The sequence below is a fragment of the Medicago truncatula genome, chromosome 8 (genome assembly GCF_003473485.1).
Source record: "Medicago truncatula cultivar Jemalong A17 chromosome 8, MtrunA17r5.0-ANR, whole genome shotgun sequence".
Classification (NCBI taxonomy): domain Eukaryota; kingdom Viridiplantae; phylum Streptophyta; class Magnoliopsida; order Fabales; family Fabaceae; genus Medicago; species Medicago truncatula.
In genome coordinates, this window is record NC_053049.1 from 7,462,095 (window position 1) to 7,489,323 (window position 27,229).

The window sequence follows — 27,229 nt, forward strand, 5'->3', positions numbered from 1 at the left end:
TCAGCATATATCAAATTATGTTACCATTGTTTTATAAATCTGAATGGTTATCTTTTTTTTCCACAATATATACCGTTTATTCTTCAGATTGATATTAATTTAAAATACTGAAATTAAATATTTTAAGGTGCAATAATATTAAATATAAATATAATATTAATATTTGGGGTAAAGTAAGTTGTGGGACTCAATATGAGTTTTTGTAAGGTTCACCATTGAAGTTAAAAATGAGTGAGTTGCTTAGAGATGACGTGTCACAATGGAATCCACAAAGTAATCAAAAAAAAGAGCTCACCATTGAAGGTGCTCTAAAAAATATAGTTTTCAATCGTTACAACCACTTAATAGGTAAGAGAGTGAAAAAAACACATGAGGTGACGAGTTATTATTGAGATGTGTTGTAGGGTGTGACCCTTACATTCCTCCTTAAAATAATTTGTGTTTAGTTACCATTTTTTATAAATATTTATTTTCAAGTCAATTTCTTTTACTTTCTAATGGACACTTATTAGCAAAACTATTTTTAAGAGGTAAACCACCAAAAGGACATTACCATAGTTGACTATACAACAAGTCACTACTAATGCTATTTATTTTGGGCAAATAGTTGTTTTGATTCTTGAATGCGTCACAAATAACTGCAATCCTTTAGATATATGAAATCAAGGGAAATGCTAACAAGTGCTTCGGGACACTTTTTAAGGACTATAAATAGCAAGTATTTATAAAAATACATGTAATCAATGCATTGAAAATCGAAATGTTTAATTTTTCTAAAGAATAATTGCTTGTTTTGATATGCTTAAAGAGTGCCCCGGGAACACTCGTTAACAAGACACATCAAACTAATTAAACATAATTTTGATTAATGAAATGTACAATCAAAATTTTTTATTTTTTATTTTGGAAGGAATTAAAGACTGTTGTGATTATACATTCGAAAATGATTATCTACTCTTGTATTTTGTTTATATTAAGACAAAATACACCTTGACTTTTTTTCTTGATTACAAATTTTTGTTTATATTTTTCGTAAACAAAAACTTTTGTTTATATTCAAAAGCAGAGTAGTATTTTTATTTTTTATTAAAAGTAAAATTAAAATGTAAACATCGTAGCCTTTCTAAGTCCGATGAGTCATCACAGTCAGAAGCAAAACCTTCACTGACTCACTTTATCGTTAATTAATTCGTTAATAAATCTCACTCTGTTTAAATCAGAATCTAGACAGAGAAACAAAGAAACAAACAAAACCAAGAAGAAGAAGCATCTTTCTCTCTCTAAATCCACCATTTTCACACTTTCTCTCTCTACAACTAGCATTTCATCAATCATCCATGGCGGAGGTTTCCGGCGACGGAGCTGAAATGGCGACGCCGGCGCCGCTTTCAGTTCCCGGATCGTTCACGAAAAGCTCTTCTTCTCGGAGACGCGGCTCCGCGAGGCAACCGAGTATGGATGCTGATGAGTTCATGAATCTGTTGCACGGTTCGGATCCAGTGAAGGTTGAGCTTAATCGGCTTGAGAATGAAGTTCGAGGTGAGAAAATGCTGCTCGATCCGAACAGTTTTTGAGATGAATTTTGTGAATTAATGTTGAAATTGAAATTGATTGTTTCTGTGTAAATTGTGTAGATAAGGATAGAGAATTATCAGAAGCACAAGCTGAGATCAAAGCGTTGAGACACTCTGAACGATTAAGAGAAAAAGCCGTTGAAGAGGTAATCTTTTGATTGAAGATTATTACTCTAATTTATGCGTTTCTTTTTTTTATTATGTTACATTAATTAATTACTGATTACTAATTTACTATGATATTATTTTATTTCCTAATTGGATCATATTATTAGAATTAACATATTTGGAAGTCCTTGGTATCATATTTGAATAAATAACTTAGTTGCAGATTATAGCACAAAGCCCTTATGTATAAGCTATTTCTATAGCAAAAACTAAAATAATGTTCAATTGTTTTCATATAAGCTACAAGCTGTTTTCATAAGCTATTTTGCAGAACTAGTGAAAATTAGTTGGAAACAGCTTATGAACAATGTTATCAGCTGCTTTCACAAGTTCTCCCAAACAGTCCAAACAAGTCAATCCAAACAAACCCTTAATTTAATTCTTATAGCATAAGCACTTCGTGTAAGTGCTTGTGTATAACTATAAGCTATTAAGATATCAAAAGATAAAATCAAATTAAACTGTTTTCGTTTAGCTATAAGCTGTTTCGATAAGCTATATTGGAGAGCTTATAGAAATAAGTTGAAAAAATTTATAAACATATCATAAATTTTCTCATAATTGCTTATACCAATAAGTAAACTCAAATAAGTAAGTGTTTGGCTTCACATTCTATCACCGCTGCGGCGCGTCCACTAGCTCTTTACCGTGAAAAATGAGACTCTACAAATTGGTGTTTTAGGATTATTAGGGTAAACACATGTCTAACCAATTCCTACCATGGAAACAAACATGCGATAACAATGTTTGAACATTGCAGTTGTACATGAAAAATGTATTATCTTCCCATTCACATGTCTAAGTGCACAGGAATGCATTGGAGAAGAAGCCCCTTTTTGGCGTTTGCATTGATACTACACCTTTTACATCTGTGCCATGTAGTGTGTAGGAATTTCTCCAGCAATTTTTTTTTCCAAAGAAACCGTCTCAGTTATTAGATCTGGCACTCTCATTAAGTCATTGTGATGAGCTCTTTCTTGTGTTGCATTGACCATGTGTGGAAAATCCACTGCCTGGTCAATTCTTAATTAAAGCCATTATCCAATAATAGAAATGACAAAGCTTTTGATGTTATAATATTTCCATTGTAGTCCATTGAAGTTTCTGTTCTCATAACTTGAATCTATGTGGTGATATAAACTGTCTCGGCTCTATTTTGCACAGAGAATCTTCAGATTTATATCCTAGGATTTGGTTTCTAATAAATAAAATTGGAAAGTCTTTAATGAAAAGTAGTGCATTTAACTCATTAGGGACTTCGAATAATTTTTTCCTTTTAATTTGATACTTTCTACTCTGTCTTGATGCTATTTGGAAAAACCTTTATTTTAATAATAATACTCCATTTTGTTTTATCTTTAGTTTTATATTCTTGTTATTTTATTTGTCAATTTATAGAACCAATCAAGGATAAATTAGTTTTTTTTCTAACTTTATCCTATGTGTTTAAAAAGTGAGAGGGCATGTTAATAAAAGTGCTTGTGATATTTTCAGTATTTCAATACAGTATAATTCAGTCAAATGTAGTTATTTTTACTTAATTTTGAAACTATTTAATGTCTTTATCAATTCCTTTGCAACTATCTAAATCTAAAATGAAAGATAAAAAAAAAATTGTGGTATACTCATTAAAGGGAATTTTTTCCCCTTTCTTGTATGCATGACATTCATTCTCAATTCTTGGTTTGTTTTGACTTCGTGATAATATTGATTTTTCTTTTGATATTTTTTTTGTCTATTGTAAGTGAAGTTAGAACTTAGAAGATTAGGTAGTGAAACGAAACAGCTGTTATATTTTTCATATTAGATCTGGCACTCTCATTAAGTCATTGTGATGAGCTCTTTCTTGTACTCAGTCGATATCTAATTTTTTATTTTTTCATATTAATATACTTTTATGCCTCTGTTATATTTCAACCCAATAGAGAAAAGCTCACTACTAGCATTACAACACAAGGTGGTGAAACGAAATATTTCCCTATAACCATAGATATGCACCAAGGATCAAACTTGTGCCCTTATTGTTCTATCTTGGTTCTTGATGTGATAATTGAATATATCTGAGCGGCAATGCCACAATGCATGCTTTTTTTGGATGATACAGTGGTTTAGAAAGTCGAGGAAAGAAATAAAGAAAAAGTTGAGACACGGAGACTAGCTCTGGAAGCCCATGACTTTTGCTTAAGTTTGTGTTTGGTAACCCAACCTCAAGTTTCTTGAACCTCCAATTGTTAGATTCAATCGAAAGTGTGGTCACACCGTGATTTTTTATAGTACCAAACACAGGCTAAGTAGAAGTAAAACAAAGTATATGGAATGCAAGTTTAGAGACAAATATCCTAGCTTAGAGGTGAATATCGGAAAACATGTCACATCACAAGTCCTTCGGCTTGAGTGCCCTTTGTCCATTATACAAAATGAAGGGGAGATAAAGGAGATGCAAAGCATAGGATCCATGTAGGGTTGATGAAATGAAGGAATGCCATGTGGGTTATTTGTGGTAGAAAAGTATTCCTCTAGCCTAAAAGAAAATTTCACTGCACAGCTATAAAACTTGCAATGTTATATGGCGTTGAACGTTGGGCAGTGAAGAGCCAAAAATGTAAGTTCAGTGTTGTATAAACGATAGTCCTATGTATGAGGGGTTACACAAGACTAAAATCATTTTGATTGAAATCATGAGAGAGAAAGTTGCGACAACTCCTACTGTAGAAAATATGATAGTCTCTCATCTTAATTTTTTTTTTTTTTTTAGCTTTTGTAGCGGAGACCAGTGAGTGAAACTCTCTTTTGGAGAGTAGACTGAGTGATAGTCCAATTTAGAGATAGAGGGAAACCATGAAAATCTATACGCTAAACCAGTAAGAGAGGTTTAGATTTAAATGATCTATCACTGAATTTGATTCATGGCAGGACATTACGGTGTTATGTTTGATCCATGTAGTTGATTCCATCTTGTAGGATAGGAGTTTAATGGTTGTTGTTGTATTTTACCCTACTAAATTGCTAGAATCTTTAGTTTAGTTTTGTTTTTATCAGTTCTCGAATATATAACTTGTCCTTGGCCTTGTCCTATTCTTTTTCTCCCTTATTCTTATGGCGTCCTGTATGTTCACTTTTAATTCTACATTTGTGTTGACTTATTCATAATATCAGTTTTGCTTTTAATGGTTTTGTTGTCTGCAATAGTTGAAGTTATGAGTCTAACAATTTTGTTGTCTGATGTGATAACTTTAAAGTTTTTTGCAAGATACAACAATTTTATTTTGCTTTACTGAATTGCTAAATTCCTTTGTTTTGGTCTATTTTTATCATTCCTTTATCCACTTTCTATTGCCCTTTTCTTACAATAGTTCTTCAATAATAGTAATTACATCTTCATTGTTGGTGGTGATTTTTTAGTGGGTTTTGCATTTAATCTGATTGTTATGATGATTATTGATTTGCTTTCCTTTTATTCAGTATGATCATTTTTCACATTGTTGTGTATATGGTTATTACTTGACAATGACATTGAAGCTTTTACTTGTTCATGCTTGTTATGCTAGTTTTACATTTTCTTCATATTATTTTGTTGCATGCTTTATGGCATCTTGAAATCTAACTCACCTTTCTTCTTTTTGCTTTATTTCAGTTAACCGATGAACTGTCAAAGGTTGATGGCAAGCTAAAATTAACGGAATCTCTTCTAGAAAGCAAAGTATTACTTAAAGCCTATATTCACTTTAGTAATGATTTGGTTTCCTAGGTTACATTATAGACTAACTAAATTGAATATTTTGGCAGAATCTTGAAATAAAGAAAATTAATGATGAAAAGAAAGCAGCAATGGCCGCTCAGTTTGCTGCTGAAGCTACTCTTCGAAGGGTACATGCTGCTCAGAAGGATGATGACATGCCCCCAATAGAAGCAATTCTTGCTCCTTTGGAGGCTGAACTAAAACTTGCTCGACAAGAGGTATTCCCTTATTCTTGGAGTTTATGTTGTATTCCCTAAGAGAAATAATTAATGGAGGGACTGAATCTGTCTTTTAATAAATGATTTTTGGCTTAATTTTCTTCCATATATTCCTTGCAGATTGCTAAATTACAAGACGATAACAAAGCCTTAGACCGTCTTACCAAATCCAAAGAAGCGGCACTAATTGAAGCCGAAAAGACTGTTCAGGTTGCCTTGGTTAAGGCCTCCATGGTGGATGATCTCCAAAACAAAAATCAAGAGCTAATGAAACAGATTGAGATTTGCCAGGTATCTCAATCTTGTATGATTTTTTTCCTTTCCCAGTACACTAGGACCTTAAATATTTAACTTTAACTTCTTGTTTCATCACCACTTCTCTCAGGAAGAAAATAAAATATTGGACAGAATGCATAGACTAAAGGTGGCAGAGGTTGAAAAACTCACCCAAACTGTTAGGGAGCTAGAAGAGGCTGTCCTTGCAGGTGGTGCTGCTGCAAATGCAGTTAGAGATTATCAGAGGAAAGTTCAAGAAATGAATGTAATGTGTTAAAGTCTTCAACTATTTGAGTCTCCCGGTTATTTTAATGATTATATCACATCTAGTTAATATTATACACTATACTTATTTTAACAAAAAAAAATTATATTTCTTTAGGAAGAAAGAAAAACTCTTGATCGGGAGTTGGCCCGTGCCAAGGTAACAGCAAATAGAGTAGCTACGGTGGTTGCAAATGAATGGAAAGATTCAAATGATAAAGTGATGCCTGTCAAACAATGGCTTGAAGAACGTCGATTCTTGCAGGTAATATTGTTTTGTTTTACACTGTTTTTTAACTTGCCTTTAGTGGTTGAGCTTTTGTTACTCTCCTTTCTTATTTTCATAAATTTTCCTGTATTCTTCTTACAGGGGGAAATGCAGCAACTTCGTGACAAACTTGCTATAGTTGAGCGTGCAGCAAAGTCTGAAGCACAGTTGAAAGTAATAATCCGGTTCCTATCTATTATAATAGAAGATTAGTTCTTAAATTATTCAAGGTATGCTTTTTCAAAATTTTCAGGAAAAATATCAATTACGGCTTAAAGTACTAGAGGAGAGTTTGAGGGGGAATTCTAACGGCAGTAGTCGCAGCACCCCTGAGGGAAGAAGTGTAAGCAATTCTCGTCGGCAATCTCTAGGTGGAGCTGATAATTTCTCAAAACCAACCTCTAATGGGTTTTTGCCTAAGCGGTTACCATCCTTTCAATTAAGGTCATCCCCATCTTCTAGCTCAGTATTGAAGAATGCCAAAGGAACATCTAAATCTTTTGATGGGGGCACAAGGTCACTGGAGAGGAATAAAATGCAGCTGAATGGAGCACCCCAAAGTTATTCGTTTAACCAGTCTCTTGAAGAAACCAAAGAGAGAGAAACAGATGTTAATTGGAAAGGAAATTCAGATGATAAGGCAAATGACTTCCCAACAGTGGATACAGAGGATAGTGTTCCAGGTATTTTATATGATCTCCTGCAGAAAGAAGTCATGACCTTGAGGAAAGCTGGTAATGAGAAAGATCAAAGCCTAAAAGATAAAGACGATGCTATTGAGGTTAGCATCTTGTTTATTGTTATTTTTGGATTTTAATCCTTTACAGATTAATCTTAGCTATAATTATTTCTAATGGTCATTATCTGTCAGATGTTAGCAAAGAAGGTAGATACATTAACCAAAGCCATGGAAGTTGAGGCAAAGAAGATGAGAAGGGAAGTAGCCAACATGGAAAAGGAGGTAGCTGCTATGCGTGTGGAGAAAGAACAAGAGAGCAGAGCAAAGCGGTTCAGCAATATAAAGGGCCCTGGCCCTGGCCCTGTAAACAGTGCTCAGAATCAGCTAATTTCTGGAAGGTAATTTTTTTTTCCCGCCTCCTTACCTTTTATATGCAGCTATTGGCATACTTTTCACTTCACTTGCTTTTTTCTGTAACTGGTCCGAGGCTGGAGGTTTTAACCTTCTTATACATCCATTCTGTTCCTTGTTTTACCTGCTACGTTCAACTGGGTATTTCTCAAGGGATTTCTGCCCAAGTCAACGGATATAAACTATTTCATTTTCAGAACAGGATCCCCGGGATGTGCTATGATTTAATGTTACTACCTAATAAACCATGTTTTTTTCCCAATCCGGGCCTTTTATTTTGGTGATTAACGTTGAATGGGAAAGCCCTTAGAAAATGCACCATTAAATTGCATGCAAAATCCACTTGTCCTTTTTGGTCAGTTTGCACTCCCCATAATCACATAATGTATAACCGAGACAAAAATGGATCTCAATTTTATGATTGCTATGAGTCCTTTTTAGGTCAAATATCTTCCCTGATTTCTTTTTAAAACGGCCTAGTTTTTGGCATTTGCCAATACTTTTTCCTGGCATGTTGGTCAATCTACTTAATCTGAATAATGATGTTAAGATTTCTATATCGTCCAGGTTTTTTTTTTTTTGTTTTTTTGTTTCATTGACTTGCTAAATTAGAACCTATCTCAATAAAGACATAACTTATTAATATATAATGCTGTTTGCTTTCTTTCGTCTCGCTTTCTATTTTTCTGATTTCCCGCACATAATCTGAGATGACTAATGGAGCCTTTCTCATTTGCACAGAAGTGTGACACGTGGAGGATTAACACGCAGCACCCAATAACATCAAGTTTATTATAGTGGCACCTGGTAGTGTTGAGTCAACTTTCATAGGCATCATTCTTCTGCCCTACTATGTTTTTATTCTTCTGCTTTTTGTGTCCACTTGATTATAAGATTGTAACTGGCATACCGAAGACAAGTTTCTGATGTTGGACATGGATTGACGATAAGAAAATGAATTCAGGAACCGGTATGCATCTGACCTAGACTGTTGTATCCTCTGCGTAGAGAGATCGGCTAAGAAGGAAGACAATAGAAGACAATTAACTTGGTTAACCTTTCAGTTTTTCTTTTGAGTGGTGTGTTTGTATAGGTAGCTTTCTTCCTTCTTTACTGCTTTTTGCAGTTTATATTTGCAATTCGCAGATAGTGTGATTGTGTTGGTTCGGCTTTCATAATATCTTTGTAATAGATCCAGATCTAAGTGTATTGGTTGTGTTATAAGTTCATAATTTCAAGTTTATTATTATAAATTTATTTATTTATGAGTGAAGCATTCAAGAAAATGTAGAGTTCCTGTACTTTCTAATATTTTCATTTTTCAATTGTTACTTTTTAGGTGGGTGGTTGGAATGACTATGAATTTTGATTTTCAATTGTGTGATAGAGGAGATGGAAGTTAACTACAGAGAATGCATTTGAAATTGTCAGAATTTTCAACAATATTCAATCGATTTTTTAAAAAAACATTTTCATAAACGTTCATAATATATACTATGATGTTTATTTTATCAATAAAAATAAAATAAACACGCACACACAATTCTCAAATGAATTTAACTGTGATTGCATGAATCTAGAAAGTAGAGCTTAAAGTAACTACACCTTCATTTGGTCAAAATTTTAATAGCACGTTGTAGATGAGTGAATATGAGGACAAAGAATTTCGTGAGTGAATGTCCGATGCACTTATCTTTACCTGCTTCCAAAAATAATTTTCCATAATGATTCATTGTATCTGCAAATAGAATAATCTTTAAATCCCTAAATGTATACTATAATAGCAAGAAAAAAAAAACAAATGTGTTTGAGAGTAAAACATATTACGTTTCACTAGAAGGAAAAGTCAAAGAAAATAATGATTACAAAGAAAGAGGGAAAGTGAAAGTAACATTTACCATTAAAAATAAAATAAAATAAAATAGAGAAATAGAAAGAAAATAATGGCTAAAAAGAAAGAGGGAAAGTGAAAGTAACATTTACCATTGAAAAAAATAAAATAAAGAAATATCATATCCATAGAAATATGCAATCTTTTCGATGCGAGATGATTCTATGTTTTGAAATGACCAATCACACAATGGAAAAGGTTAAGCGTATATTTGATTTGACGTGTAAGTTAGAAACTAAAATGTGGAGCTTTCACGTTAATGTGGATTTTCGTCGTGATTTTGCAAGATGTGACGTCTAACCAAACATATGCTAAAGAAGAAAGGTTAGGAAAGATAGGCATCCATCAAATTAATAGAAATGATAATATTGTAAATTTAAATTAATTTAGTGTATATATATAAATTTTAAAGTATATTTAATCTAAAAAACATAATTCTAACAATGTTATGTTAAATGGACTAAACTTGCTTAAAAAAAAAAGTTAAATGGACTAAACTATATATTTTTAAACATAAAAGGAGATGAAGTGTATTATCATAATCTCTAAAAGGGAGAAAGAGTGTAATTTACTCAAATATTAGATGTTCAAATTTGGCCCAAACCCATAATTTAGAAAACAACTAGTGTACCGCTACATGAATTATTATGAGTTTATGACGAATACCACATAAACCTACATAAGAATCTTGCTCTATTGTGATAGCTTTGCATTCCAAAAATATTGTTTGAAGAAGAATATGCCAATATGCACATATAGTATTCCTGGATAGTTAGCAATGTTACAAAACATCCCAAACACATGTTATGTCAGGTTTCAGTGTGAAACGATGTTGGTGCAAGTGCAATGCTGCCATATCAGTTCATATATAATGGACATGATCATATGTAAAACCACAATTACCATAAATTATTAGTAGACCTTCATCAGCTACTTATAAGTTTAGAGCACAACTTCATGAAACATCAACAACCGTAGCAAATTATTATTATTTTGTAGTTTGTACAATAAGCTAACAGAAAAGTTACAAGAAGACAAGACTAATTAACTTCATACATAGATAACCTATGCATGGTAATAATGTGTTTCCACTTTCACAGCAACAAAGCATTATAATAAAGTGAAAATTTAAAAAGATGCTGAGGAAAATCCATTACTCCATCTAGCAGCAATTGGGCTCCTCACAATGTGACTTCCATCACTCCATTCAAGTGACCCAAAACTCTGAGAACCACCATATCCAATCCTAGTGAAAGTAACCTCAAAAGCTTGCGTTTTGTTTTCACTACTGAAAACAAGTTTGCTAGGTGAAACACTAACATCAACACCAAAAGGTGCATTCACTTTGACAGTGTAAACAGCATCAACAGAATCACCAACATTAGTTAAAACCCTTTTATACTTGACCAATCCATTGTTAGCTCCAAATACCACAGAGAATGAAGGGTAATTCAAATCACCAGGACTAGTAAATTTCCTTTCATTTTCACAAACATTATAACTAGTTGGCTCTCTAGTGAAAATCTGAATTTCCTTAGCATCATAACCAATTGAACAAAGGAAAGCTAAATAGTCATTAATGTTTAAATCATAAACCAAACCGGGGTTAAGTGCTTTATTAGGATCAACGTGTCCGGCTCCATGAACAAATGGATTTGACTCTTTACCTGTTCCAAGATCCTTAATTTTTCCACCAGAATTATCAACATTATAAGCTGTTGTCATCAAAGCAGATTTAATTGCAGCTGGTGACCATTCTGGATAAGCTTTCCTAAGCAACGCGGCGATTCCACTAACATGAGGACATGACATAGAAGTACCTGAAATTATGTTAAACTCAACTCTCCTAGGATCAATCTCCAAATCAGTGGGACCCACTTTCCCAGTCCACCCTGCTAAAATGTTAACACCAGGAGCTATGACATCTGGTTTAAGAATCTCTGCAGTTCTATAATTTGGACCCCTGCTCGAAAAGGAAGCAACTTGAGGAGCAGAAGGCGAACCTTCACCACCGATCACAGTCCCTTTAAACTTGATCGTGGCCGTTGGATTCTCACTCGATTTTATATACTCTCTAATCTTTTCAGCAGCATTTTCACCCACCATTGTAGCTGCAACAAGATGAGCATCAGCAAGAAGCTCTTCACCGTTTTCTTCGGTATTCGCCATAATCATACCTAACCCACCAGCCTTTTTCACAGCACTACCCTTTTCAACTCTAGCATTCCCTCCCCTATCACAAACAACAATCTTCCCTTGAACTTTTGAAGAATCTAAAGACCCTAAATAACAATATCTACTACCACAATCAGCACCATAAATCAAAGGAAGTTTATTATCAGGTAAACTATCACCATAATACAAAGAAACACCACCAAAAACTCTACCATCACCAAGAACAACATCAGCAGGAAACTCTCTATCAATCGTCGAAGCACCAACTGTCAAAATCCAAGGAGCTATATTAACAGAAGTATAAGGACCAGGTCCTGAATTACCTGCAGAACAAGAAACAACAACACCATGTTGTGCAGCACCAAAAGCACCGATAGCAATCGAATCACGATAATAATGAGGCGCATAACCATTAGAACCAACCGAAAGTGAAATCACATGAACCCCATCAGCAACAGCTTCATCCATAGCAGCAAGAATATCAGAATCAAAACAACCAAGTTTCCAACAGATTTTATAAGCAGCAATTCTAGCTTTTGTTGCCATTCCCTTAGCTTCGCCTCTAGCGAAACCAAACAAACTAGCATTACCAACAACTGATCCAGCTGCTGTTGAAGCTGTATGTGTTCCATGTCCTTCAGTATCTCTAGGAGATTTGGATTCCACAGTTTCATCGATAGGTCGCTGAAGATATGCTTCATAGCCTTTATAAAAAGCTTTCGCTCCGATAATCTTGGAGTTAGAGTTACATGAAGAAGAAGGAAAATCTTTACTAATTTCACATTTTCCTTTCCAAGAATTCAGACTTTTTAATGAATTTGAATCATCAGATGTTGAAAAGCTTCTGAGTTCGGGCCATATACCGGTGTCAAGGACACCGACGATGACTTCAGAAGCGAAATGAGAGTTAGGCCATAGGCCGGAGGATTCGGTGAGGCCGAGGAAAACGGGGGTGTGAGTAGTATGAAGATAGCGAATTTGGTCAGTTTGAATCGAGAGGATGTCCGGATGGGATTGAAGGTGGGCAGCTTGGGATGGGGCTAAGTGGGCTGAGAAGCCGTGAATGGCGGATGTGTATGTGTATAGGATGGTTGCTGGGTTAGGGGATGGTGGGAGGGAGTTGAGAATGGAAGAGAAATGGGTTTTTTGATTGGTTGAGAAAATTGAATTTTTTGGTTGTTTTGCCACGTGGATGATGTAGGTTTGAGGAGAGTTATTAGATTGTTGTTCTTGTTCGTGTTGTTGAGATGAGTGAGAGAAAGAGAGGAAAAGAAGAAAGAAGGTGAGAAAGAGAGAGTGAGGGAAAGCCATTTGTGTGTGAGTTTTCCTTATGAATTGGAATAGGGTTTTTATTGTGTGATTTGTGAATTATTATTCACTTTGTGACAAGTAGAAATTGTGATGATGGATGATGAAGATGGGGAGAGGGAACTGAATTTGACCGATAAATCAGGAAAAGGGGGACATGCTCTGTGTGGTTATTGGGTAGAGATATTATTTTTAGGTATTTAGTTACTCTCCAATAATTGATGGACATATGGGTGTTGTTATGGGTTATTAAATTCCAAAAATTGGATTAGAAAAAGTAGATAGCCAATAATTGAAGGACATATGGGTGATGTGGATTTGCCATCTCCATAATCAGACCAATACCATACTACACATATTCATCACCTTCTTCTTGTTGTTTTTTTTTTCTTTAGATGAAAACTTTTTGTTTTCCCTTATCTTTATTTTGAGGTTTATGTTGGTCTTTTATAATAAAAAAATGTAGATATGTTCTTTAATTTGTTTAAATGGTATTATATTAGTCTTTCCATACGAATTTGTGGTTTTGAAGTACGAGATTTATATGAATTTGTGTTGGATTATCATTTGCATCGTTGTTCAATAATTTTAGAAAGGAAGCTAACGAGAAAATTTGGGAATTTGATATGTTAGCTCAGATAGGGAAGAAGATGGGTTGCAATCTCTAATTTGGGATGAAGAATTTGGAGAAAAATGACTTTCAATGAACCATAATTTTAATTTTAGAGGAATTGATGAAGTGGGAAGAAGAAGACGTTGATTTGCATGCTACCTATACGACAATGTTGCTAACCTTGTGGATTAAAAGGACTAATGTGGTGTCAATTAAACAAATTAAATAACTTTTTTTTTTTGACAGAAAACAAATTAAATAACATATTTGCACCTTTTTTAAAACAATGGATCAACATGAACTCTTAAATAAAGATAAATACCTAAAATGTGTTTAAGCTTTTTTATTTTTTCCCTCTAGTCTTAAGTGAACATAATATAGTAATCAGGAGTTCAGTCGTAAGTTAAATGCAGCTTGATTGACAATTATTTTATACATTAATTGAATTCGAATTCTTCTTTATCTTTTAATAAAGTTTTTTTGAAGAAGTTAAATTAGTATACTCAAATTGACATCGAAAAGACCTTAAGGAGGAACACACTCCTAAGTACCAAGTCAATACCACTACCTAAGTGAGTTTATCTTTTAATAAAGTTAGTTAATTATTTGATGTCAATCATTAAATTTATTAATTTAATTTACATTCTATGCATTTGTATTGGATTTTTAATTTATTTATTTACAAAAGTTTGGAGAATAAGGCACCAGGCCACCCACGTATTGACAAGAAAAAGATCAAAGATGTAGATATTTATTTTTTTGTGTACGAATTGATGTTGACATCGTGATAAGTTATTTTTATTTGCTTGTACAAAAAAAAAAATCTTTATTCTTATTTGTTTGTTTTATCTTGTGATTAGATTAATACACTACTTGACGAAGGGTTAGAGATGGATTATTTCAAGTGCTATCCAAGATGTTAACTAACCCATACTCAAAAAGAAAAGTTAGACTATCCCATGAATACAGTGTTAATTAGTGTTAACTTTTAATGTGGAGAAACACTTCAAGGGATAAATCGACCAATGACATGGGCACATACTAAGAAAGATAAGGAGATCTTACACTAAATGGTGACAATGAAGTATAATCAAAGTAAGACCTAAACTCAAATGAATTAAGCAGTCAAAAATAGTCAATTACTTGTGATATTTATATTAAACAATATCTTCAATGAGTTATAAAAGATTATTTTGAAATGGAAGCTGCATTATTTAATTAAGAAGACATAAACTAATTAATATTTCATAATGAAATGGTTAGAAGACAAAAACTGAGCACCTGATCTCCTTCCCGAATATGGTAATTATTTAATTAAGACTTGTAGCATAAATTAATAGTTTACAGATTAACAGATCTAAAACTGACGGAGCTTACAAGTTACAAAGGCATCTAGTCTTTTAGGGATATCTAAATTGACTATCTAAAAACAAATTTAAAGAATAAAATGATTGTCTACCCAAATAAAAGAACACTAATACAATGTTAAAAATCAGCTTTCTTTATTTTATCTGCAAAATAAAAGAACCCACGTTGTTGTAAGGAAAAAAGTTTAATGCATTTCATTATATATAGGTTCAATGATACATATCGGTACATCAACAAAAGTATGGAGATGGATTAAAAATATGATCTATTTAGCTAATGTATGAATTATCTCATTCGCTGTCTCTGATCAAACTCGACATGAAAGTTTATAAAAAATAAAATACAACAGTGTTTGCATTCATCTAATATAAAGTCAAATTATGTAATATAATGTCAAATTATCTAATATAAAATACAACTATCTTCTTTGCATTCATCTTTTTTTTTTCACCCACGTTTTATTGACAAGAAAAAGATTAAAGATATTGATATGTGTTTGATTATGACTTGATGCTGACGTCGTGATAAATTATTTTTTTTGAGCAAGCGTCGTGATAAATTATTTGTATTTGTCTTATCTTTTTGTGATTAAATCATTGCCATTAGTTGCTACTTTTTTTTTTACACTCACCATGAGTTGCTCCTAATAAAAGAAAAATGTTAACCGATGCCTCCGGGGCACTCTTTAAGGGTCATAATTAGTAAGTACTTATGTGTAATCAATGTATTGGAAATCGAAATATTTGACTTTCGTAAAGAATAATTACTTATTTTAAAATGCTTAAAAAGTGTCACGGACACTCGTTAACAAGATCTTAAATTAAAAACAAAAATGAATGAATACATATAAAAGATTCTTATATTGAGCCATCAATGCACGTTGCACCAATCAACTTTGTTCTAAATAATAATCCAATAGCAGTAACAGTGTAACAAATTAAGCTTAAAAATGAGTAACAAACAGAACAACGACCAAAACAGAAAAAGCAGAAGAAGAAAAAATTAGAAGTAGAATCAAATACAAGGGGTTGGAATAGTTTCTGCTGTTTTGTCCTATTCTACAACTATTTTAAATCAAAAACATGGAACACTTGGTTTTATCCTATCTTATCCCTTTTACATTGTTACAAAATCAAACATGGCCTAAACTGTTTAGTCATTATAGAAGAGAAGAAAGGTTTTCCTAACTTCAGACTCATGTTCTTGGAAACCAGATTACTACTTTGGACTTAAATGTGCTATGATGCTTGTCTACTAGAGCAGCACGCATTAAAGTATGAGAATCATTCTTATCATTTTCATGTTTGCCATTATTTCTGACGCGGCAAAAGGTATGAGAATGAATTGAAACCAAAATGTAATATGCACCAATGCTTCATTAGAGAAATTAGGAAGGAAAGTGCTCAGCATCTGGGAAACTAGATTGTGTCGACCGCATCCCTCTTAGTAAACTTTTTGCTGTCTCCCTCTCCTGAAAGAATGATTTAGTATGAACAAATTGTTTCATATTGAAAGTGTAGTTATTATAAAAATAAATAAATCAGAAGTTTAGTTATATATTTGACTCACTGGGCCAGTATAATCAAGAAGGCGTGTACAATAAACCTCTGCTTCTTCAAATCTTTTTATCGATTTGTAATAGTTTGCAAGATAGAGCAAACCCTCAACCATGTGAGGCCCGTCCCTCTCTTCAGATTCCATACTCTCTAACTCTTTTTTGTAGTAAAACGCTGCCTCTTCGGGGCGTCCGAGCTCTGAATGCAGCTTCGCTAGTTGGTGCAGAGCAATTGCTTCACTGTTATTATAATTTGCTGCCCTTCTGTAACATTTTATTGCCTTATCGAGCATGCGAAGCTGGTCAGTCTCATAGCATCGAGCCATAGCTATCCACAACCGAGAATCATTTGGCTGCAAGAAAACAGATTTTTTGAAGTAATGAAGCGAATAGAAAGGCATACTCATAATCTCATATGCTTGTCCCAGTCCATACCAAGCACGATAATCACACGGGTCTATATCAACAGCCCGACGATAGGCATCCACAGCGGCAGGAGTATTTTTCATCTCTATAAACTCATGACCCATGAGTGTCCAAGCAGAGAGATAATTTTTGTTCAGTTTAAGAGCTCTCCTAAAATATACAACTGATTTTTCATGTTGTCCTTTTAAACTGTAATAATTCCCAATAATACAACAAGATTCAGGTCTGTATTTATCCGTCGTAAATACTCTATGCGCAAGGTGACTCAAAGCAGAAAAGCATTCCTTAGCATAGAGCACATTGGAGTACACATCCAAGTCTTCCACTCTGTAGGGATCAGTCCTCAACAGATCTTCAAATATAGCTTCAGCTTGCTCAAATTCTCTCAAACTGTACTGGACTTTAGCAATTTGAGCTTGAATATAATTACTAAAACCAAAAGTTCCGAGTAGATATTCATATTTTGACAGAGACTCGTTATGCATCCTTAATTCTTGGTAGGCACTAGCAAGAAAAAATTCCTTCATCCAATGACTATTGAGATTAAGACTATTCAAGCTATCAACTGTAGTGCATAAGGATTGTAGCTCAGTCCATGCATTCCAGTTCCAAGGGTAGCTATTTACAGATTCCACAAGAACTGTGCGTGCCAAAGTATCATTGCCTTTCTGTTTCAGTATGAGACCATATAAGTACAAAAGAAAAGGATCAACTTTGTCATTCTTGCGAAGTGTAGACAACTCCCTCTCTAATGAAACGAATTCCTGATTCACAGCATCACTTTTACCCAGAGGTCCGTCAAGTTCTATCAACTCTTCCTCTTTTCGCTTTTCTCCGGCCTGTAGGAAGTACAACGCATGGACAAAGAAGTTATCAACATATCAAATTCCAAAAACTAAAAAACTCGGTTCGCTTCAACTGATATTATGTATGATAATTTAGAAAGAAAAATGCACTGCATCAGATCAGTAGTTTGTGCTATTAGCATGCGACAGAGCTCAATGCATTATCTTTATTTAAATGTTACTCAAGGGAGGTAACAAGTGACATGGAAGAATATGATATGACAATCAGTTTCTGTTAATATACATATACGATAAAAATGGAATAAAAAAAATTCTACACATTATGATAGTTCTATAGCATGATAATGCTAGGAATTAACAAAGGTAAGCATAAGTTGCAGAAAACATTCTCTTAAAAAGGGTAGATGACAACTGACAATGTCTTAAAGAATGATCTGAAGATTGTTGGGGAAACAGAGAGCACATTACACATAATCGACAAGTAACAACTAGAAATCACTGAGTTTGGTATTTGGCTACTTCACATATCACGTAATAAAATTGCAATTTTTCTGCTGCAAAAATCAAGAGTTCAAAAATAACTAAAAAGAGGCCTCGTGGTTTAACTTGCATATATATTTTTTAATCTAACTATTTCTTACTTAAACAAGGTAATTCAAAAAAGCTTGTTAAACTGATATGAATACCTCCTATCCCAGTTTTATTTACGGAAGACATTGTTGAGGTGAAAGAACATTCTTTTAAATGAATAGTACATGCAAACAAACATTCACTTATTCAGCAACATAATTGTATTACTTACACAACTTAATGGAAAGTTCATACCCTATTAATCAAAATGTTAATAGGATAAATGTATTAGAAGAAACACCAACTCTGAAGGCAACAACCAGTATTTTAATTTTTACTCTGTTGTGACATTTAATATAAGCATACCTATATCTAACTTACTTTCCAACAGAAATTATCAAATTTAAAAGATATCTCAGATTATACTTTTGATATCAGGCATGTCCTTCCATAATTTGAAAGCACCATAGCAAAATGCATCACAATTGAAATAGATATTCTAGACAGACATTGTTGAGACACGCGTTTTACACCTCACACGAGGAAAACATGAAGAGATAACATGTCAGTCAGCTGCTGTGCATTGTCCATTTAACTCTGTGCCCGACTCAAATCAAAAAGAGTAAATGACAACTAGACTGCCCTCTGTATTCTTGCCTAATGTTGCTATATGTTCTGTAAACTTTGCAAAACCCCCACTTCAACAATTATAGGACATTAGCTTCAATCAACAACAACAAGAACAACAACCAAGCCTTATCCTACTAAGTGAGTTCGGCTACATGAATCAAACGACACCATAGTGTTCTATCAAAAACCATGTCTTTCTCCAACTCATTTATCTCTAGATCCTTCCTAATAGTTTCTCGTATAGTTTTTCTAGGTCTACCCTTACCTCTAGTGATCTGACTCCCCTCCATCTGATCTACTCTCCTTACTACATAATCCACATGATTTTAGCTTCAATCAAAAAAGTAAATATACCAAAAATCCTATGATGTCAATAATGGCAACTAACGCCATTAGAGCGGCAGCGCGTTGTGTAGCCGCCCTCACACTCGCCATAGCAACCCAGAATTGTGTGGCGACCGTCATGGCCGCGTTCACAGGAGCATTTCTTGTTTTTGTGGTGCAATTGCAATTTGCAGCACAAAGAGCTTTAGAGTAATTTGTTAAATTTTCCAGCAATTATGTGTTTATTATTAGTATTAACTGTATAGTAATAACATTAATTCCTAAATATAGCAAATTACAGCCATCACACCCTGCTATCCCAGTTTTGGGGTTGACCGCTCTGCTATCCAGGACGGACAACACAGCAAAAATCCCGCAAAAAAGGAATCCAACAGAATCAGCATAATTAATCAGTCTATTTGGCAGATAAGCAGGCACAAACATCCTCCAACCCAAAATAGACTTGCCCACAAAAATTGAATTAAATACATGCATAAATGTCATGTTTCTAACCCTCCGCTGGCACTGCCTTCACATAACCATCTCGTGTTTACCAAAGGTTGTACTAAATTACAAACGTCGAGAATGACCCATCAGCACAACATACACACCCAGATATAAAAAATCAAACTATCCTAAGCTCTCCAAAACGCCACTACATCTAAGTCCACAAGGAATCAAAAAACAAAAAGTCTCTAATACATTTGGACATTGAACAAATAATATCCCACTGATTAATATGAAAACCCAAAGCCTAGTTTGTTTATACATAAACAACTTGATTTAATGCAAATTTAATGCAATCTTGTAAGTTTTATTTCAGAAATCATTATTGTACTCTAACCAAAAGAAGCCCCTAGCTTAAGGGCCGATTTGGTTAAGGGTTATGCTAGCAAGTGCCCTCATTTGTTAAGGAAACCAAAAGTAGTAGGTTTGAATTGGATTCAACAATATTAACTTTTAAAAACCTAAATTCATCACTTTTCACCATTTTCCAATACAATATTTCTATTTTTATCCCCTTAACCAATGCCCTAAGAACACTCTTTAGCATTTCCCTTTGTTTAATCTTAAACGAATGTTCTTGACTTTTGAAGGTAAAAACACCTATAAGCTTTTATAATTACTTAGGTGGACTACTGGACATCGGTGTTATCAATATTGGATAGCGGAATATCATGACCAGCCAAAATCTGCCATATGAACATGGTGTCGCGGCAACTACGTGTGCTAGACCCTAGTATAACATATAGGTATAACTTGTCATTGAACTTGTTCATCAGGTTAAAAATTATCTTCTGAATGAAAACATTACAAACTATAGAAATAATTACAGTTCTAGAAACTATAAATTTACCAGCTTAAGCAGATTCTAACCACCTATTTAAAACCATTTTGGCTGATTTAAATATATGGCTAGCTCTCTATCTGATTTTTAAAAGAATGGTCTATTCACACACAACAGTTACTGGTTGATATCTATGAATATCAAAACACATAACATAAGTCTTTAACTTCTTCAATTTCAGAATGAGTTTATAACATAATATTAATGAGAAATGTAAGAGTTGCAAAGCATTTAAAGAAACAATAATGAGGTGAAAAGCTCAGAAGGACACTCAACCATAGGATGACAAAATTTATGTGGCAAAGATTAAGATATTTGACAAGTTGAAGTTTGAATTTTACAAATTAGTTCTGTATATATGATAATAGATTGGACCGCTTCGTTACCCAGTTCGAATATACGATCGGTTCTTATCTAAACTAATCAAATTGAAACAAACCAATCATGTGTAAAATTTGTCCTATGTGCACACCATATGTTGGCTTAGTATATGTTTGGTTCCACTTTTGGAGGGGCCAAAATTAATTCTGGAGGTGTAGAATCCTGACATGTTTGGTTGCTTTCAAGTAGAATTGATTTTGTCTCGTGGAATTGTTTCTACTTTAAGATAAAGTTTCTAGCTTTTGATTCTAAAATTGATTTTTACATACGAACTTATAATTAACTCACTTTTATATGAATGTACCCAAACACAGATCACTTTACCTACAATTCAAAATCAATTATTGTTACGCAGAACCAAACATACACTAAACATTATGGTTTTTGTAAGTCCAACTTCAAAGCATTGTTGGTAAAAATAATGCAAGTGACAAAACACAAACATAAACATAAACATAAACATAGCAAAATAGGGTTTCAAAATAAAGAAAAACTAACCAAATAAAGAGCATAAGATCTTAAGAAAACCGATTTCCTCCCAATTTGATCACGAAGAACATGAGCAGCTCTTCTATACTCCCGACAATCAAAGTAACTCTTAGCCAAAAGATAAAAATCACCATCAACAAATTCATCCTCTTCCATAACCGGAGTAGCCACATACGAAACACCGGCAATCGGTGTTGTCGTCGGTGTAATCTCATGTGTTCGGTACTTTCGTCGAATACTTGAACTACCTCTCTGAAACCTCGTATTTGATGGAGTGAACTTCGATGGATCTTGCTCTATTCCTACCAATTGCTCTGCTGCCCTGCATTAAGGAAGGAGAATGAAAATGAGATGGTGAGAGTGTGTTGTGATGAGCTCTATAGCACTGACACCTCTGATAGCAGACGTATGTATCTGAGATACCGACACATGTGATTATATTCAATTAATTCATTTACTTGTGTCGACGTGTCTGTGTCAATGTAATTAGAGATTTGAAGTTAAGAACTACTACCATTTGGAAGAAGAATAGAGACAACGATCTGTGAGTTGACGAATTGCGATGCGAAGTTCGCTTCTGCAACTTTCTTTTGAACTCATTTTGAGTATGCCAACGATGTTACCTACTCCTGCTTTTTCAAATTGTTCACTCCAAATCAGTTAATTAATACTTCTCTAATTTACAACGGAAATTTTTTCTTTTTGAAATTTGGAAGTTTTTGTTTTGTATGGTTCATTTGAAAAATTTAGTGATATTTTTATATTGGGTTAATTACCTTTTTGGTCTTCTAATTATTTAGTTGATATCGGATTAGTCCTTTAATTAAAAATTGATTTATTTCGGTCATTTAAGTTTCTCACCGTTAGTCCTTTCTGTTAGTTTTATTCAAATAAACGTTAGGATTTGTGTTATGTGGGTATCTGGCCTCCTGTTTCACACATACATATGAACCATAACAGTTACAAATAATATCAGTCATTATTTAATCATAATACGTTAACGAGGAATAAGACCAAAATGATACTAATAAATAAAGCTAGAGGACTCACATAACACAAACTATAACGTTTATTTGAATAAAACTAACATAAAGGATTAAATGTAGTAACGATGAGAAACTTAGAGGACCGAAATAAATCAATTTTTAGTTAGAGGACTAATCTGATACCAATTAAATAGTTAGAGGACCAAAAAGATAATTTAGCCTTTTTTATATTTTAGGCTTAATTGCATGTTTGGTCTCTTATGTTTATTTTACGTTTTAAGTTGGTCTTTTATGTTTTAAGTTGGTTCAAAACGTTACTCACATTGGAATAAGTTAGTTTCTTTTATCACTTGATCGTTTAAAGATTCAAGTTGACAATATGATTGATAAAATTTAACTTATTTAGAAAATCAGTTTTAAATCATATTTTTGTTTCATTAAACTCAATATCATGTCGCGGTAGGGACTAACTTATTTCAACGTGAGTAACGTTTTGGACCAACTTAAAACCTGTAAAATGTAAGGGACCAACTTGAATCTTTTAAAACATAAGGGGCCAACTTGAAACCAAAAATAAATATAAGGAATCAAACATGCAATTAAACCTATTTTTATATAGAGAAATGATACTTGTATAATCAATTTTTAACAACTTTTGTGATAACTTTCTCTTTTATGCTCACATTCTGATTTTACTTTCTCTCTTTATTTTAGTTTTTGTGTTAATACCTCATTTTCTTTGTAAATTTATGATTGTCCCATAAATTGTCATTCAAATTATTATTTAAATAACACAACTTTTTTATATGTATATTAACAGAAACCGATAGTCATATCATATTATTCCATGAAATTATGTCATAACTTATAAAATTGTAAGTTGTTAATTAGTGCCATCACTTCATTTGATTTGTTATTGAATGTATAACTAATGTTATTCACATATTAAATCTATATCTCATAGTTATTGTAAGCATAACTTATTAAGGACATTGTAATATGCAGAGTATAGGTTTGAACCTAAAATTCTCTACTTATTTATGTTAAGGGATGACATTCTAATCATTAGGCTATTTTAACAAAAAAGATGTATCCATGATATATTATAGACACTCACATAACCCTCAATCACATATTGTCCGAGCCTTGTTATGTGAGTCAGTCACCTTGAACTATTATCGTTCATATGTGGTGGTGTGGGAAAATCAATGTGATCTGTCATGTTCTCTTGTATTTTTTCTTAAGTCACGGACAAGAAGCATTCTCCTTGTGCCTCTTTAAGCTTGTCTAGCTTCTTCTTATCGACCTTGTTAAGATATTTCTGCATCGTTGTCTCGATTTCTGAATCAAAAAGAAGTTGGTCGACTATAGTCTAATGTCATATACACAAAGCAAAGCACAATATATCAAACTCGTATTTAGCAAAGGTTAATTAAAAAGAATATAAAAATACACAATGTTAAAATTAATTACAAAGCTTAAAAGAAAACTACTGCAATGTTTAACTATTAGGATCAAGTTCCCGACAATGATGTAATTTGATAAAGTTTTACTGTAGTATCAAAATATTTTAATAATCGATCTACAAAGACCTGTGAATAGTCATATCGTTTAGTAAATTAAAATGTTAAGTTAGGGTTTCAAGATATTGGTCGTTCTTGTTGGTCTTCACTTATTGATGATATAGATGATGATTGATCCATACTACTATGACACTCCCCTGATCTCAGGTGCATACACTAATTTCAAAAGTAGTGTGTTAATTATTCTTCGTTAGGCGCCCCACGTTCAGTTGTAATTTCCCTCACTCGTCGTTCATTGTGGTTAGTGGCGCAGTAAACATGGAGCGTCAGTTGTAAGCTACATTTTTCGGTTCTACAGAACTTTGGTTCGGTATGAGATATTTAAGACCCACATACTTAGTCTGTAAACTCTAGATAAAAAAAAAAATCAGCTCTTTCCAAATCGGTTATCTTAGCCTTCATCTAACCTTCCATCGGTTGGGAGGACATTCACCTAACCTTAATTGCATATCCGCTAATGTCGGCCATCAAGATAATTATTTTTAGGTGTAAACGGAGTGTAATCTCTAACATTGATGAGTCGAGACTCCTTTTCTTTGTATCAATTTATTCACTCATTCCATCACTTCTCATCATAAACAAAAGAAAATAAGATAACATAATAAATGTAGTAAAAATATTAAATTAAGCTATCAAGTAAAAGCATAAAATTCAAACAAAATCCAACTTATCAACGTTACCTCTATGTCGAGGGTCGTCACATGTCTTGTATAAACTATGAAGTCAAATAATGCACACCCAATGTTTAAATTGTCACTGAGGGAATATAATTTTTCATTCTCACATAAAAGTGTCCAAATTCAAGTCTTTTTATACCTAATTGGTTTTTCATTCCTGATTTCTTCTCATGCAGTAGAAAACATGGATAGATAAATGAATAATGAAATGGAAGGCAACAACATCCTTTACCCTATCTCACATATGGATCCATGATCAATACCCCTTTCAGCTCTAGTTCACGGTTTCAAGCACACATGATGATGGTGAACCCTTCAACTGGTGGTGTGATTTAAGGATGCTACAATTGATCATTTTACTACCACATCCGATCAAGTAGAAGCACCAATAGCCAAATAATTAAACCAAAATTGGCCATTGATGCTTGTACTTGATCTTATGTGGCTGTAGAATAATCAATTGTAGCATCCCAAGCTACACCACTAGTTGAAAGGTTCACTACATCATAGGCTCTAGAAATAGTTAATTTGAACACAAAGAGATATAGATCATGGATCTATACGTGAGAAAGGATAAGGGAAGTTGTCGTCTTTCATTTCATTGTCATTTCCTTGTTTTCTCCCGCACGAGAAGAAATTATGAATAAAAAACCAATTAAGTCAAAAAAAAAAAAGTGTGAATTTAGACATTTTTACATGATAAAGTAAAATTCTTAAATATGCAATGGTGTATTTATATGGAAGATTTTTGGCTTTCCTCCATTTTTCACTATCCGACATGGAAAGCATTACTTCAAGTTCATAGTTGTCATGTTTGCATGATCTTAGTCCCAATGTCATATTTGTTTTATGATGGATTGATTTAATATGAAGTTGGAATGTTAAGTATTCATCATGAATGTGGTATTATTATTTATAATTTGGAATATAAGATGGTCAGATCCTAGCATTAAATTATGTTTTGTTAATTTTTACTCTGTATATAGGTTTTTAGAAAATATTTTTGTATTGAGTAAACACGAATTGAGTATGAACATTTCACAAATTTTCGTAGACTTTCAAGTTTGAGGTTGAGAAAATCAAAATCTTGTATTCACAGTTCCAGAAAATAAAAATACTTTACTTCGAGTAAACAAACAACACAAAAATAACTAGTGATTATAATCCAAACCATAGATGATTGAAATACCATTATGTTATTTTTTATATTCAATTATCTCAATAAAAAATTTAATTAATTTGTTTATTTAATTACCAAATAAATAGGTCCTGATAATTTATTGTGTATTAGAGTATATATATCATATGTTCAGTATTTTGAATATCAAATGTCAGGATGGCCGAGTGGTCTAAGGCGCCAGACTCAAGTTCTGGTCTTCGAGAGAGGGCGTGGGTTCAAATCCCACTTCTGACAAATGTTTCATTTTTTCCTTCTGTTTTGATTTTCAGTTACCGAAAAGCTTTACTGTTATATTTTCCTACTACTCTTTTTCTTTTTTTTGGGTACAAGAAAATGTTGTTGGATTTTTATACTTGAGCAGCTTACAATATTTTTAAATTATTAATAATTCAAACAATTAAAACATAGTGCAGTCCACATCAACTTCAAAGAATAGCACAAACAACAATCATTTGGAGTTTGATGATGAACAAGTTAACAACAACCTTTTGCAATTTTTTTATGAAGAAGGCATATCCATGGAAGACTAATGACAAAGAGAAGAAAAGAAAAGAGTATTGGTGTATAACATAGCTACCGATGGAAAACGAGTAGTGGTATTATAATCCCACATTGAATAAAGTATTGTTTGAAAGTGTGTTTATCAATGGGAGAAAATCCTTACATTTCAAGCAATATTATTGATTAATGGTGTGTACTCTTACACTAGCTCTTATTTAGCCTTCTTTATATCCTTGCTCCCTATAAGAGGGTTGGGCTTATAATGAATGATAACTGAGAATTAATATTGTTGTTTTTATATTTTATCTTCTTTTTTTATATCAACTTATATTTTTGCAAAACATTTTTAATATTCCGTTCTTCACAAGTCATTTTTTAAGTTTATCTAGAAATAACTAATTTACCTACAGTTAATTTTTCTTTCTAGCTAAAAAATCGAAAATTATGATATGAAAAATTGAAAATTAATCATGTATTTATTATTATTATTATTTTTAAAAAGGCAAATTTAAAAAATCAGGTAATGTACCCTAGTAAGATCTAAAACAAGTGGTTGTGTGCAAGGTGTTTGATTGTAATAAAATTCAGGTTACTCTACTTTGATTTCTTGTCATTGAAAAATTGATTAATTTAAAATTAGTGTATTATTATTATGTTCAATATAACCAAGTAATAAAATGGTTGAAGAATTTTGATTGTAGAAGTATTGATAGATTGAGTTTGAAATACAGTATCTCCTTTGCATCGAACTGAATAATGTTCAATGTCTAACTAATTGAATCATCAACAAATCAATGATGATTTTGACTAAAGCTTTGATT

At 33.0% G+C, this 27,229-nt stretch overlaps 3 protein-coding genes and 1 non-coding gene across 4 annotated transcripts; 2 read left to right on the top strand and 2 right to left on the bottom strand.

The window, feature by feature from the left end:
- Positions 1–1,125: 1,125 nt before the first annotated feature.
- LOC11434516 (microtubule-associated protein 70-2) lies at positions 1,126–8,870 on the top strand. The gene is made up of 11 exons (XM_003627274.4): positions 1,126–1,539; positions 1,635–1,720; positions 5,377–5,442; positions 5,529–5,699; positions 5,820–5,990; positions 6,085–6,240; positions 6,358–6,504; positions 6,610–6,681; positions 6,761–7,288; positions 7,379–7,584; positions 8,339–8,870. Exons 1-11 carry the CDS (start codon positions 1,338–1,340, stop codon positions 8,376–8,378), a joined length of 1,845 nt encoding a protein of 614 aa, XP_003627322.1. The 5' UTR covers positions 1,126–1,337; the 3' UTR covers positions 8,379–8,870.
- A 1,572-nt stretch (positions 8,871–10,442) lies between these two features.
- LOC11434053 (subtilisin-like protease SBT1.4) lies at positions 10,443–13,126 on the bottom strand. Its single transcript, XM_003627275.4, has one exon. It carries the CDS (start codon positions 12,972–12,974, stop codon positions 10,617–10,619), a length of 2,358 nt encoding a protein of 785 aa, XP_003627323.1. The 5' UTR covers positions 12,975–13,126; the 3' UTR covers positions 10,443–10,616.
- Positions 13,127–15,928: 2,802 nt separating this feature from the next.
- LOC11428624 (anaphase-promoting complex subunit 8) lies at positions 15,929–22,164 on the bottom strand. The gene is made up of 4 exons (XM_003627276.4): positions 21,996–22,164; positions 21,491–21,803; positions 16,522–17,772; positions 15,929–16,423 (listed from the first exon to the last, which is right to left on the bottom strand). The coding sequence occupies exons 1-4, from the start codon at positions 22,079–22,081 to the stop codon at positions 16,340–16,342; spliced, it is 1,734 nt and encodes a 577-aa protein (XP_003627324.2). The 5' UTR covers positions 22,082–22,164; the 3' UTR covers positions 15,929–16,339.
- A 3,893-nt stretch (positions 22,165–26,057) lies between these two features.
- TRNAL-CAA (transfer RNA leucine (anticodon CAA)) lies at positions 26,058–26,141 on the top strand. Its single transcript has one exon. It is a non-coding gene; the product is annotated as a tRNA-Leu (tRNA).
- Positions 26,142–27,229: the final 1,088 nt, after the last annotated feature.

Bases quoted from the DNA above. Each gene is read 5' to 3' on its own strand.
- LOC11434053 (XM_003627275.4), bottom strand. From the start codon at position 12,974: ATGGCTTTCCCTCACTCTCTCTTTCTCACCTTCTTTCTTCTTTTCCTC.
- LOC11428624 (XM_003627276.4), bottom strand. From the start codon at position 22,081: ATGAGTTCAAAAGAAAGTTGCAGAAGCGAACTTCGCATCGCAATTCGT. The intron at 21,804-21,995 runs GTAGTAGTTCTT...TCCTTAATGCAG, and splicing joins CTCTATTCTTCTTCCAAATG to GGCAGCAGAGCAATTGGTAG. The intron at 16,424-16,521 runs GTGAGTCAAATA...TCATTCTTTCAG, and splicing joins TTCTTGATTATACTGGCCCA to GAGAGGGAGACAGCAAAAAG.
- LOC11434516 (XM_003627274.4), top strand. From the start codon at position 1,338: ATGGCGGAGGTTTCCGGCGACGGAGCTGAAATGGCGACGCCGGCGCCG. The intron at 5,700-5,819 runs GTATTCCCTTAT...TATTCCTTGCAG, and splicing joins TAAAACTTGCTCGACAAGAG to ATTGCTAAATTACAAGACGA. The intron at 6,241-6,357 runs GTAATGTGTTAA...ATATTTCTTTAG, and splicing joins GGAAAGTTCAAGAAATGAAT to GAAGAAAGAAAAACTCTTGA.